At 34.9% G+C, this 15,481-nt stretch overlaps 1 protein-coding gene across 1 annotated transcript in view; it reads left to right on the forward strand.

The window, feature by feature from the left end:
* Window positions 1-15,481, forward strand: part of LOC131955372 (angiopoietin-2-like) — a 47,486-nt gene that overhangs the window by 21,890 nt on the left and 10,115 nt on the right. Inside the window, exon 5 of the mRNA XM_059319493.1 lies at window positions 10,389-10,508. Coding sequence (XP_059175476.1) covers window positions 10,389-10,508 — 120 coding nt within the window. The remainder of the gene's footprint in view (window positions 1-10,388; window positions 10,509-15,481) is intronic.

Genomic DNA, 15,481 nt, shown 5'->3' on the forward strand with positions numbered 1-15,481 from the left:
TTATGTAAATATTGCTCATTCTTAGAAGAGGATGTGTCCTAAAACCCATGGCGATAAATTTCCACGAAACGGATAAGTCCTGCTTCACCATCCGCAATGTTAAGTAATTGAGGTCACATCCTCTACACTCAGACTATTTAAACGGCACTGACTGCTTCATCTTTGCTTGTGTAATAAATTGCAGCAAGCATTGTGAAATAATTTCTTTTATTTAACTAGAAGTTATATTTTTTTTTTAAAAAAAAGGTCAAAATGATTTTTCTTCTGAGCTTGATGATCATTGCAAAATTAACTTGGATCAATGGTATAGTAGTAAATATGTTTTTCTTGCCTATTTTAAAGTTATTCTTTAATAGTTTGATATATCTTGAATTGCCATTGACTTGCACCTTAATGTAATATAATATAACATACAAACATCTATTCAGGACTTGACATTTCATTAGAGAGAGAACACTACACAGTGGGAAAATATTTTTTTTTGTGTCAAGTTACATTGTGTGGAGAACACAAGAAAATAATTATCATTAAAAAAGTTTTAAAAACCCACGTTTTCTGATTGAACTAAAAAGTAGAAAATAAATGCTATGCATCACAATAAAGCAAGCAATCACTCTACTATAAGCGATCGCAAACTGCGTGCGCATTATTACAAAAAATGAAAAACGTGGGGCGCCGAAGTAAAAGTTTTTTATCGGTCATTGCTAATATAAGATGTAAAAGTTATATTACTATTGATTAGATAATACTATTGAGTTTTATTAGGGAGCTTGTAGAGAGTCAACAGTATTAAAAACTGTAAGAAAATCATGGTTCAATCAGAAAAAGTGGGTTTTTTAAAACTTGTTTAATGATAAATTATTTTCTACTTTTTAGTCTTTGTCTGTTTGTTTGCATTCAAATCTTGCTATCGATTTTATCTGCTCGCATTCACGTTTTTTTGGGTAAACGAAGACAACTCGTAAAAAACACGTGCATTTTCCAATCGTCGTTTCTTCTGTGTTGTCGTTTATTTCACCCTTTTGCCCTCGCGTGCAAACCATTCGACCATCAGCATTTTACTTCCTGATCAGTCAGTTTTGCAGAGGTTTGTACACAAACACCGCGTGACCACTACTCAGCCAATCGCATGCTCACTCCTTCAGTAAGCCACAAGAGGGAAAGTACCGAACCTTGTTTTATCAAATTACAATTACTAGGTTATTTTCCTTTTTTTACAAATTAATAGGGGTCTAAAATGATCAATAAAATTGTTCCTTGGATCAATTTAGTAATAATAATAATTGAATATTGTATTGTCATCGAAAACAAAGCTTCCCTGAAAATTTCAGGGCGCTAGCTAATTGGGAAGTGTTCGAAATTTCGATCGCAAGATTTGATTGGAAAAACAAACAAACAAACAAACGCGAAAGCAAGTTAAAGAAAAAGTGGGGGGGGGGGGGGGGGAATAATAGAATATCAGTGAATTAGAGGTTAAAATAGTGTTTTATAGTTGAGATATTTTAAACGTTTGCACGTTTTTCCTCCATAATAAAAGCGTACACGCAACTGAATTGTAAGGCTTTTAAATAAATTAATGTTGCCTTTTTGAACCTGACGGTCCTCGAACAAGTTAAGAAGAGTTCACTTGTTTCTGTAATTTCGACATATGAAGGGATATTTTGCTCTACACTACGCCGAGCCGTCTATCGCGCTAGCTAAACTATAAATGAAACTGATTGCTGAAAATTGGGAGGTAGGGGGTTGTTGGACGAATTGTGTGTGTACTTTTTTTCTTTTGAGTATCGACCCATTTTGCAACAGAATCACTAGTCTTTTCCACTATATTTTCTTAATGTTGGTTCATCTTCTATATATTCTTCTCTAAATCCTGTCTCCAAATATTTCTATGGGGATTGTGTTCTACAATGGTCTTCCCCTTTGATATGATGCCAAAAACTTGTTAAAAGAGTGGTCGATCCTTGGAATAATAATAATAATTAATTGTATTTTTAAAGTAGATCTTTAAGTTATTGCTCTATGCAAACATTTAGGCCCATACCTTTAAATTGACAGCAGTTTTCTCTAACTATTTCATATGACTAAAAATTGCTCTTGCCTTTCAAATACTGGCTTATTTGTCTGCACCCGTCCAAGGTATATTTTATTGTATCTCCTGCCTTGGTAGTGGCATATTTTACTTTTCCGATTAATTTATCTTTCGTTTTTATAGGGGGGATATTTGTTTCACCTTTTTTTAAAGAAATGTGTTTTCTTCCTATGAAAGTGCTTTAAGAATTGTAAACATTCTTGTTTTTCTTTTCACTGTTCTTTTCACTTGATGTTTGGGTGAGACAAGACGAGACATTATACAATGTGTAAATCATTAACTTGTTACCAGAGTCCGCGGTATTTTCTTTATTTTGCACTATGTGGCAATCTAATTCATCTAATCAATGGAAATATGGAACAACAAAAGCGACAATAAATAACCCGTTTTATTCTAATTTTTATCTATTTTTAAGCGAAACCCTACAATTTAATTGTGTGTAAACTTATGCATTTCTTTGACACCTTGCTCTCGTATACCGGAGTATTACTACAGAATGGTGTTCATTTACACGTGCAAGCTCTACTCCATTGAGTGGTTATATGCAAAACTGTAATCTTATTTGTTCAATTAACATTTTCCAAACAATTTGTTTATAACATGCCGGTTTGAGGATGACTATACAATCGAACAGCATTTTTAAAATACTCAAAATGTATTAATATAAACTGCATTTAATACAGGAACATAATTAATAGAGTCTTATTATGTCAGTATTATGTAGTATTACACTTATTATGTGTGTACAGATTGGTAGCATGGTAATGATTGATATGGTGTTTCAGATATGTAAAGCTGACGTGTGTTATCTGACACATTAAATAGTACAATGTAGCCAGACTAGTAAATCAGTCTTTTATTGCAAGACATAAAAACACGACCAAAATATTGTAATTTCTATTGGTTGTTTCACGATAATTTTACGATGGAATAGATGTTTAAGTTACGGTTATGCTGATATAAAGAGCCTAACTGTTAGGATTGTTACATATAAGTATTTACGTAGATTTAGAGTAGCGTCACTTTTGTTTACGTGTTTTCATTAACCTTCAACCTATAGTCTATTTGAGTATATTGAGATCAAAGTATGTAAATAAATAGTACACACACATTTTGTAACATATGAACGATTGGGAGGGAAGTGACATCGAGCGCAGAAAATTTAGATGTTAGGTAGGGTATAAAAGGTGCGGTTGGGAAAGCTAGGGGGTCCATTCTCTTATAGGCATCCTAGGTTTCGTGTGATCTCACAAGTAATAAAAGTAACTAATTGTGAAAGGACTTCGTGTTTGATTCTTGTCGACCCTAACACTATCGGTAAAAAAAACAATTTTTAAAATAAAAAACTTAAATAAGATGATTAGGGATGGAAATTACTGCTTTTAATTTATTAATTTAAAGCAAGCGTAGCAATCTTTTATGTTAACAATTGTACATATTACTTATATATTTTCAGGACTTGACATTTCATTGGAAAAAGAATATTATATTGAGGGTAAAGATTTATTCTGTGCCAAGTTACATTGTGTGGAGAACACAAGAGAAGATAATGAAATCTCAGCTCTTGTCAACATGTCAGTCTATAGGATCAGTGAATTAGAGGGAAAGATTGTGTTGGCGTCTGTATCAGAATCAGATTCAAGAGTTCGAGATTATAAAGTAGCTGGAACAAAAGTTGATGGAAAGTTTTCAAAGATATTTGGAGAGCTGACTGTGTCATTTACAAAAACTTCTGAATGTTTTAGTACTGTGTTTGGATGTGATGTGTATTACACAAATAGAAGGGGTCTCGTTGAGAAGAAAGAGAACAAAACAAAACCTGTCGACCAAGACAATCGTAAGCCGTTGATGGTGATGACCTTAGAGGCTAAAACTCCAGAGTTTGATAAAACAATTGATAGAATGTCAGAGTTTCTAAAAACATTTAAATATTCTGATAAGTTAAACAGTGCTGAGTTGAAGATGAGTTTACAGTTTTCAACAGATGACAGACATTCTAACCAAACTGTAAGTCAAATAAATCATAGAAGAGAGTTACCGGTGGGAGAAAGAGTTGACAACTTAGGTAATCTTACAAGTGCGATAGAAAGATTGAATAGCTTGTTAGTTGCTCAAGAATCTAAAATTCAGAGACTTGAAAACACAATTAACAACATAACGAATGGACACAAGGACGTTGAGAATAAATTGGACATACAAAATAAAACTCATCAAGATCTTGTGCAGTTTAAAAAGAACTTAAATGAAAACTTATTAAAAACATCTGAACAGATGGAAGCAAACAATGAAACACTTGAAATATACAATAGATCAATAAAAGATGTACAAAGTCATTACATTGCTTTAAACAAACAACTGGAGAAAATGAACTACAGTGTGATTAATATATCATTGATTTTGTCTCAAAATTCAAATCAAAGGGAACATCTAACTAAAACAATGCAAGATTTGAAAATCGATTTCTTGAACGTGACAAAGGAAAACAAAGATAGCATAGCGATATTGGAACAACGTCAAAATCTACACATTCAGCAACTAGAAGAAAGAATAAAATTACTGTCAGAAACACAGGCAAAGACATTTAAAGAATTAAAAAACGCTGTAATGCAACTAAACAATACTGATAATGATTTAAACTCAAATCTGGAGGAGACGAACAAATCCATACAAAATCTGATAAATAAACCAGATCTCTTTAGTGGACTTGAATACGTAAGTTCAAATTTTATCATCTATAACATTTCTTTATAACACAACAGACTCTAAAGTCTAATGCTAATGCCTGATTTGGTTTGATATTTCGCATTTTCGACAAAAGATGGTTAAACCACCTAAGTAGAAATACTGTAATTAAGCGAAGTATTTTGAAAATTAGCCCTAACCCCTTAACACAGACAGTCGCGTTTTCGCGACATACCAATTTAGCGCATAGCATATGCGCATAGGTACATTTATCCTACTGCTATCAGTTGATGTGTATTGGGTACGTCCTGACGGTCGTATCTGTACCAATGGTCACGTTGTCGAGTCGAAATTTATGACGTCACACTCTCCTGAATCACGCGCATCGTAAATTTTTTGACTTCGTAAATCCAGCTTACTTACATTGATTAATATTACTAAATAGTTGATCCGTTTTTGCTACAAAAATTACTAATAGATTTATTATTCACTCTTGTATGTATATAAACAGTATAAATCACATATGAGAATAATTTTGGAAGTTATCTGCTAATTACGGTTTGGCGCATTTTCGCGACATCCGGCAGTCAGAAATAAAATGGAACTTGGGTGCCAAATAGGTAAAACGAAATACGATTCATCGCCAAGCTGTCATTATTATTACTAAACGAGATAAATGGCCCGTTGAGGGAGAGAAACAACTGGTGCTAGGTTGATAGTGTTGTCTTTTCTTCTAAATCGAAACAAAAAACAAAATCACCACTTCAACTTTAATTTTAATAATTGCATGAAAGAAACTCTGCACGTAAACCACTTTTAAGATTAGACAAAATTGGCTTTTTAATTCATTGTTTACTCGAGAATAAATGACGTCATATAACTGTGTGCACTCTCCGGCATGAGACATTTTTCTACAATATGCTCCATGTGATGTCATATTTCGTTTTTTCGAATTACTATGCATGTTTTTACTCTGCTTGAGTTTTCTCTATAGCGTTCTTGACAGATAGATAGACAGACAGCGAAACTATTTTTATAGACGAGAAAAATGGCCCGTTGAGGAAGAATACAACGGGGGCTAGGAAGATTGTGCTGTCTATTTTCTTTACACTAAAACCAAAACCTAAATCACAACCTTAATTTAATTCAACCGGAAACAAAAATTGACATTGAAACGGATTTTTATCTAGAATCGGTAATTTAATCTGATTTAATCTTGATCTCCTCGTAGTTACTGCACATTGATACTAAATATAGTTGTAGCCATACTACTAAATATTGAAACTAATCTCAAAATTGACAAAAGTCGCATTTAGAGTTTCTTTTAGGTGACTCTACTTTCCCCTCCCCCCCCCCCCCCCCCCCCCCCCCCCCATCCCCACAAACACACTTCAAATCACATCTACCGTCCTATTCAACGAAATAGAATTTAAATAGAAAATATACTTCTTCAGTGTACGCCCCCGAAAATTTTAAGTACCCCTCCCCCTCAGGGGAGGAAAAAGTCTGAAAGAAACACTGATCGTATGTGTTGCTCATACAGACTAAAGGTAGAGCCTACTTCTATAATTTAGACCTAGTTTCCTACGTTTGGCTGATAAACCTCACTCTCGTAGACAGTGGTTTTCAGATATTTTTCTGGGGGTGGGGCACTTGATTTTTTTTTTAAAGAAACTGCAAGCAAACAACTTTTTAGATTAGACACATTCATTAGGCGGTAATTTTATTATAGAGTATAGATAACGCCATTTACTTTGAGTTGGGGGGGGGGGCGGTTTAGACGTTCTTTCGCGAAGGTGGGGATTCGCCCCTACCCGAAGAATTGTATGAAAGAAACTCTTCACGCAAACCACTTAGATTAGACAAAATTGGCTTTTTAATTCAATATTTACTCGAGAATCAGTGACGTCATATTATTGTGTGCACTCCCCGGGCTTTAGAATATTTTCTATTATATGCTCCTTGTGACGTCATATTTCGTTTTCGTTTTACTATGAGAGTTTTTATTTTGCTTGTGATTTCTCTATAGCGTTCATGTCAGACAGATAGATACATAGATAAAAAGGCAGTGAAACTATTAGTATAGACGAGAAAAATGGCCCGTTGAGGAAGGATACAACGGGCGCTAGGTTGATAGTGCTGTCTCTTTTCTCTAAACTAAAACCAAAACCAAAATCACCACCTATACTTCAAATTTAAACGGAAACGAAAAATGACATTGAAAACGGATTTTTATCCAGAATCGGCATTTAATCGAATTTAAGCTTGATCTACACGTAGTTACTGCACATTGATACTAAACACAGTCGAAGTCAAATCCCTAAACCTTGCACCTAATCTCAAACACGAATTAAGTCGCATTTAGGTGGGGGGGGGGGGGGGGGGCTCCCCACACACCCTAAAGCACGTCTACCATTCCATTCAACGAAATATACTTTTTATAGAAAACATATTTTACCTGTGTTCGCCCCCTTCCAAAAAATTTAGTCCACCCTCACCCCCGAAAATTTCAAGAACCCCTCCCCTTCTGGGAGGAATATCTCTGAAAGAAACACTGGTCGCATTTGTAGCTCATATAAACTAAAGGTAGAGCCCACTTCTATAATATTGACCTTTTTCCTACTTTCGAACGATATAAATTTTACTCAGGCAGACAGTGTTCGTTTTAGTCTTTTTACCGAGGGGGGGGGGGGGGTGGGGCACTTGAATTTTTGCATGGGCGAATAAATTTCGACGGGTCGGGGAAGGACGACACTGGTAAAATTTATATATTTTCTCTATAAATTAAATTATGCCTTTTTGGGAGGGGGGAATTAGACGTTCAACCGTCGGGGGGGGGGGGGGGGGGGGGGGAATAGACGTTCTACCGTTGGGGGTGAGGGAGGGGGTAAAGGGGCTTTGGCCCTAACAGAAGAGAAACTCTTTACGCAAAGCACTTATAACATTAGAAGACACATAATTTAGGCCGTAATGTCAGTATTTTTATTATGGAGTCTCGATGACGTCATTTATTTAAGGGGGGGGGGGGGGGGGTTCGGCATAGACGATCTACTGGGAGTGGGTCTTCGCCCCTACCCGATGAGATGCATCAAAGAAACTGCTTACTAAATCAAATCAAATCAGTGTCATAGTCAGTAGATTACACGGTGGCCCTGTTCTCAACGAAAGCGAACACGTAATGTTTATAGGATCAAACTCCGCTAAGTCCCGATTTGAAATTTCATTGTTCCGCATTTACATATGGCACTGCTCCCAAGTAGTTAAAAGTTTTAGTATTTTACTTAGGGATGGTATATTGTTGAATTAGCCTTACATCAATACCGTGCTTAGTTTCGTCAAAAGTAGAAAAGCATAAATGTTTTAAATATTTTTAATATTCAGATAATATTCTGACAAATGTTATCAAGTGATTATTTATTTAAAGAAAAAATTGCATAATCAATACATATGTATAAAGTATGATTTAGTCGAATGTCTTTAAAATAATAACATCACCACTTTTTACTTCTGCTGCTGCTGTACTAGAGCGCACATTTACAGAAATAAGTTCCTTGTCTCGACAATGTTTAGAAAGTAAACGATATATTAAATTGGCTATCTTTTTAAAATAGCTTTAACACATACTAACACTAGTTCTGCGAATATATTTATACACATACAAACACGCACAAACATATATAAGTATATGAATACATACATAAATGTGTATGTATGTATTCTTCGTAGTTGTGTGTATGTGGCGATAATGTTGATGTCGTTAATACAATGTTATTATTAATAAAGAAAAAAGAAATGTTTAGCTGTCTGAATATACGTGTATGTTTTAATTTCATTCCGTTTCAACTAGTAATAATAAATACAAATATTCGAAATTAATTTAATTTCAGTTAAAATGTGTCAACATGAACGATCGTGTTTTAACGGACATGATAAAGGCTGGAGTAGATGTCAAAAGAACATTGTGTGTTACCAAGACTGACGGTGGAGGATGGATTATTATACAGGTTAATTTTTTTTTTCTTAGCCATTCACCATTTTCCGATATATTTCTGTGCTAATGTATTTATTCTATTGAAAACAGATGTATGATACCAATGATAGACACTTAGCTACACACTATAAAAAAAACGTAATAGTTGACCTACATATGCAGTGTTTGTATAATATATTTTGTCTATTTGAAATTACGATGACTCTAACATGTTTTATCGACATCAAAAAACATCAGCTCTAGTTGTTCTATAAATCTGGTAGACAGCAGATTAATACTCTTATTGGTTTACCCGAAGTCCACAACAGTATTTATAATATATCTCATGGTTTTGGGGAGAAAAGCTGAATCTAGTAGTTTATTTTGTTCATCTGAATAAAATTTAGGATATTAAAATAAAATAGACAAAATCAGATTATGTGATAAACTACAATATTGATTAGTGCATTTTTTAACACTAAGTATTTGTAAAATATCATTTCTTTTGTATGTTTAAAATTGGGGATTTATTTGGTTTCGAGTTTGAACAGAAGCAAGCGTTAAATTATGTGTTTTATCTCCTGATATGTGTAACTGTCTAATACACAAAGTATTGGAAATATTTAGAGAGTTAATGTGAATAATATTAGGTCTTTGATTTTATGTAAATTGGTTGTTGTATGATATAACTTGAATCCTAATTGACTTCAAAGATAATTAAGCCTTGGTATACATCAAATCAACTCAATTAACCCTTTGAGCCCTTGCCTAATTTCTCCCATTTCCTGAGCTCCCAGGGCCAAACCAATTTTTACTTATCTGCTTCTAACTTTGGCTATAACTTTTGAACCGTTTGAGATAATCAAGCCAAATTTGGTATCCAGACTCAGGATCAAACAACAATGCAGCAATATTCGGAAATTCTTTATTTTTTACAATGTATGAACAGAACAATGTATATAAAACGAACACATAATTATATCAACACGTCAAGCAGACTGAAGTTTTACAGAACCACGTGCATCAGAACTTACTAGAACAGTTTCATTGTCACTGTCAATTTCAATGTCAATATGTTCAGTCTCAAATTCAACGTCACGAGCATCACAATATAGACCAGGAATATTATCTTCTTCATCAGAATCAATAAGTAGTTGTATTGCCTGAGATGCAGTCATTCTACTTCTTTTGTTGATATTTCAGTCTTTTGCTTCATCTTTTGCACCAACTTTATGTGCTGAAGTCGATGACTGTGGCTCAGCTTTTCGTTTCGGCGGCATTGCTACGAAATGTAAACACTTTAACTTTAAAATCTATTTTTAGAATCATAACCCCGCACTAAAAAGACATATACGCAGTTTTAGTCAGTCTTCCGCCTTTTATATTTAATTAGACGGTATACCGGCCGCTAGATCATGGGGCCGGAAAATCGACTTTTCGGACATATATGCCTAATGTTGAAGCCGGTTTACCGGCCTGGCGGGTTCAAAGGGTTAACCGTAGTTTTACCAATGCTATTATTTCGTAGAGAAGCGTTTTAATTATTTAAAACGTTTAAAATGTTATCTCGTTTGTAATTTGAAGCATAATTAATCTTTGGAATCAACTTGCTAAAACTTTATTGTAGTGGTACCGTTTTTCTTACAGAGACGTATCAAAGGTGATGTGAACTTTACAAGAACTTGGAACGATTATAAAAACGGATTTGGTTCAACATCTGGAGACTTTTGGATCGGAAATGACGTCATTTCTCACTTGACAGATTCGGTAAGGAAATAATGGCTACTTGAAAAACATGCATGGAAACTGAATTTTGTAATAAAACATTACGAAGTAAAACTGAGTAATGTGTTTTAGGGTACTGTGTTAAGTTTATTGTACAACACACACACACACTGCACAAGGTACTTGACATCACTTAATTTCTTATTCCTAGAAATCAAATTATTCAATACATATATACTCTAGCTTTTAGTACTTGTATTGGCGATTAAATACATTGTAGTAACTAATATGACACGGGTAATTACGTATGAAACACGCTCTTTTGGTTGAGTGATTTTTGTATTTTACTAAAATAAAATATTATCTGACAAACTATAATACATCATCTCAATTGACACAACGTGCACGTATACAACTGTTAAATGTAGTCTATTTAAAAAAAAACATTTTTTATCTTACTATCGGTAAACAAAAGTCTTGTCCAATTCATCGCCAGATTTCATATTATTTATATTATTATATGATCTCTGATGAGATACAGTTATTTATTTTTTAATATCTCAACTCTAGAAATAATGTTTTGATTTTATCTTCACGGGTTCAGGAAAAGCTGAGGTTAGAATTTTACATATCTCGCCTTCCCACCCTCTTTAATTATCCTCAAGTCATTACACCCCTATCATTTTCTCAGAATAACTACCCCTGTAAATCAATCCCACTCAACAAACAAACTGCAATAGGATAATGACCCATTTTATTATTCAATTGACACCAGTACATAGAGAAATATATAAAATGGTTAGCGTTATGTAAAGCTTAGGGTTATGAATAGGAGAAGGATCGGACTGGTAAAATGTTGAAATTTAAAGGAGAAGACAGTAATTACAGATCTAGGGTAATACATTTTTGAGAAGAGGTTATTATTGACTAGCAGTGAATGACTGATTAAGTAAGTGAAGGATATTGTAAACAATTGACATTCATACGTGTGTTTAATCTAGATATTTCTTGGAAAAAAAATATATTGATCTGGTATTATCATTGCGGAACTAGAAAAAAAAAAGGATCCCCCGCAAAAAATTTGTGTAGCTTGCTTCAATTTAATTTTAAATTATCTATTTCCTGAATAATTTAACCAATTTTTTAAATTTTTTAAATTTTAAATTTTAAATTTTTATTAACGAGTTACATAATTTAATTATTTGTTTGCATTTTGTTTGTTTATTTTTAATTAGTTTAATTTTTTAAATTTTAATTTTTAATTAGTTTAATTATTATTAACTAGTTACGTGATTAGATTTTAAGTTTTTTATTTTTTTAAATTTTTTAAAATTTTTTAAATTATTAATTTTTACTTTTAAATTTTAATTTGTTTATTTTTTGTTGATTTGTTTGAAATTCCTTTTATTTCTTTGTATGTTGTTGTTTAAAATAATCTAGTAACGCTAGCGTATACAAAAGGTAGAAGGTTCTTTGTGTCCTGACTTCCATTTAACCACCACAGCTACTCATTAGCGACACCTGTTACTTATCGATTCACCCGTTTCTCTCGACTACACACATCCACTAGCGACTCCTGTTGCTCGCTAATGGGACCCGACACGTATTGAGCGAGCAACGAACCTTTGTTACTTAGAAGGAGCGTACACGGTCCAGAGTTAATATTGATCGCACCCACGGGGCCATCAAATGAGAGCCCGCCTTATTAAATTTGGTCACGCATCATGGATTTATGGCGAGTTCGCTGAAGCGATCACCGCAGGGGTCCCGCGTTTAATCGAATGCGCTAAGTGGTTAACCGCAAAGCTACCGTTAAGTGTGGCGACAGCTGTTACCACATTAATGAGTTTTTCCCCGGTCGCTTTGACAGCTGTTCCCGCACTTAGAGGCGCCTCCCGGGCTTTTTTCATTACCTTGTTTGTTTTCTTGTTCTATCATGCTACACGTATACACATTCACACCGGTCGCTTTGACAGTTGTGCAACAGCTGGCGCCATACTTTCCACTAACAGTTATACGTACAGTCTCATAGGTTTTTCATCGAGTAAAGAAATAATATCGATCGAGACGCGTCGACCTCGTGTATCCATTAACCAACTGTGCAACAGCTGGTCCCGCACTTAGCCACAGCTCTCGGCTTTTTTTTTTTTTCATTACCTTGTTGGTTTTCTTGTTCTATCATGCTATACGTATTCACCCGTTTCTCTCGACTACAAACATCCATTAGCGACACCTGTTACTCGCTAATGGGACCCGAAACGTATTGAGCGAGCAACGAACCTTTGTTACTTAGAAGGAGCGTAAACGGTCCAGAGTTAATATTGATCGCACCCACGGGGCCATTAAATGAGAGCCCGCCTAATTAAATTTGGTCACGCATCATGGATTTATGGCGAGTTCGCTGAATCGATCACCGCAGGGGTCCCGCGTTTAATCGAATGCGCTAAGTGGTTAACTGCAAAGCCAGCGTTAAGTGTGGGAACATCTGTTACCACTTTAATTGATTCCCCCCCCCCCCCCCCCGGTTGGGTCCAGTGCTTTTCACTAACAGTTATACGGACAGTATCATAGGTTTTTCATCGAGTAAAGAAATAGTATTGATCGACCCGTGTCTAGTCTATGTACCCATTAACCAACTGTGCAACAGCTGTTGCGCGACCACAGCATAGGATCTGGTAATTAACGCGAAGCCATTAAGGACTTTGGTTGTAACTATTCGCTTATAGCGAGGGTCAGCGAAAACAAAATATATTTAAGGGTTGGAATTTTCTTTCAACCACCGTTAAGTCAGGTTTGAGACGAAACGAAGTCTCGGTAGGTTCGTGTTTTTTTAATGGGCGACAGGGCGACTTGGTGCGTTGGTACGTAGGTATGCGGGGTAGACATGTTTTTTACAAGTCTGGAAAAGTAATTACGTTTTTTTATGACCGTTCCGATTTTCTTTTGATCTGACCACCATTTGACCACACTGACCCAGATAAATTTAACAAATGTTCAATACATAGTCGCTTATAGTAACATGGGTGAGGGGTGTAAGCAGGCGGGTGACGGTGTGAACAGGTGATTGAAGGGTGAGCACGTAGGTGAAGGGGTGAGCAGGTCGGTGAAGGGGACAGGCGTAGGAGTAAAGGATATATAGTAAAAGATTCCACCACCTAAGTGAGGTGGCTTTTAATTTTAATTTTAATTTTTTAATTTAATTTAATTTTATTTTTTATTTTTTTCATCACCTGTTAACTTTAAGGTTCTATAACTCTATATATTTAAATACATTTTTGATTCAACCGAGTTTACTTTTCCTAACGTAAGTACATGTAAAGAGGGGTTTCCAATAGATCTGTAATGAATTAGGCCTTTCTGACTATGACTTGTTGCCCAGGTGTTGACATAATACGCTTTTTTGAGATACACGTGTACACACACACACACACACACACATACACGCGCGCGCGCGAAATTCATACTAGGTCGATAAAGGCGGAGAGAACTTATAGGTATACATTATCATGGTGACAACAAAAGAGATCCTTATTTTATTTACATGAAAGCGTGTTTCCAAAAAGTGTCACCATGCCGTTGTCATTTTCGCAGCGGGGTTTAGTTTAAGTGCAGCTCGTGCACGTTTGTTTACATTTTAAAAGTCGTGTCGCGTGTCTTCCCTAGTAGAGAAACGAGAGGAAAGACAACTGTTCTAAAATTAGAACAGCCTTGTTTACATCCACGAGTATCGTCCCTTGTGAAAAAATTCGCGTCAGAATCCTTAACTAAACATTCAATTTCTTTAACAAGTTAAAAAATAATTTAGGAAGACAAGGGTTAACAACATTAGACGCCACCGTTTTTTGTTTTTTGTGACGACAAGACACAATACACTTTTGTATTTTATGTCCCAAGTAGAGGGGTGGGATATTTGGTAATCTATCGCTTTAGCGTAATCAATTCGGCCGTCACTAGTAACGTAGGGATAAGGTAACTAATAAATATGACTTAAATATGGATATATTTTTGCATATTTTACTAAAATATTAAAGATAATTGAATATTAAACCACATTTAAGGTTTAAATCAATAAAAATGTCAGGAAATTAAAGTTTAACAACGATGTTACAGATACTAAATTTGCTATTAAAAACAGCGGCCATCTTAAGAAAATATTATTTTGAGTCATTTCCCTTTAATTTCTATTTGTATGGAAATGTATTGATGTTTGCTGTTAAATAGGTTAGTCTTGTGTTTAAATACAAAGCATGCGTTTTTTTTTAAATTCTGCCCTTTAAACAATTTAATTGACTGACAATAAACATCAGTTCTATAATTATTATTATGAGATGCAATTTTTATACATTAAGATACTCCCTATTTTTATAGAGCTACCACTACATATCTAATGTTTATTTAAATATTAGTTTGAGTTCATTCTTATTGTTTGTGTTATTGTTTGTTTCCTATTTTCATTTAATATTTTCATGCTTTTTTCCTTTAATTAGTGATTTAATCACAAATGACGTCCCGTTTTTGACCTCTCTTCACCTTAACCCCCCCCCCCCCCCACCCCCATTTTTGCCGTCACGAAATAGTCGTAATGTCGAAAATTACCTTTTTGCCCTGTCTATTAAAAAGTCAAGCCATAATTCTAATGAAAAATATTTTTAGCATTTTTGTATTAGGCGAAATACATAACGTTTCACGTTTCTTACCCCTCCCACTTCCCGCGTATAACGTCGTCTCAAAACCAGTTACTCCACCCCTTAAGTGTGCGATGTCATTTAGGGTAGATGTCAAGTCCTATATACATTTTGAATAACCTTTGTTGTCAAAATGTTGATACCAAATACCCAAAATGAGTTATATGGGGTTGCCCATAAACGATGTCACATATGCAATGCTAATGTGGCGTCAACTTACGCAGGGTGGTCGGGGGGGGGGGGGGATGCGTGACGTCTATTTTGGAATCTTCTATAAAGCTGTGCTCAGTGAAAATGAGGAACATAAAGCGTTCGTTTTCATGCATACAT

This window comes from Physella acuta, unplaced genomic scaffold, assembly GCF_028476545.2.
Source record: "Physella acuta isolate Inbredline_101_S28 unplaced genomic scaffold, ASM2847654v3 ptg001064l, whole genome shotgun sequence".
In the NCBI taxonomy this organism is placed as follows: Eukaryota; Metazoa; Mollusca; class Gastropoda; family Physidae; genus Physella; species Physella acuta.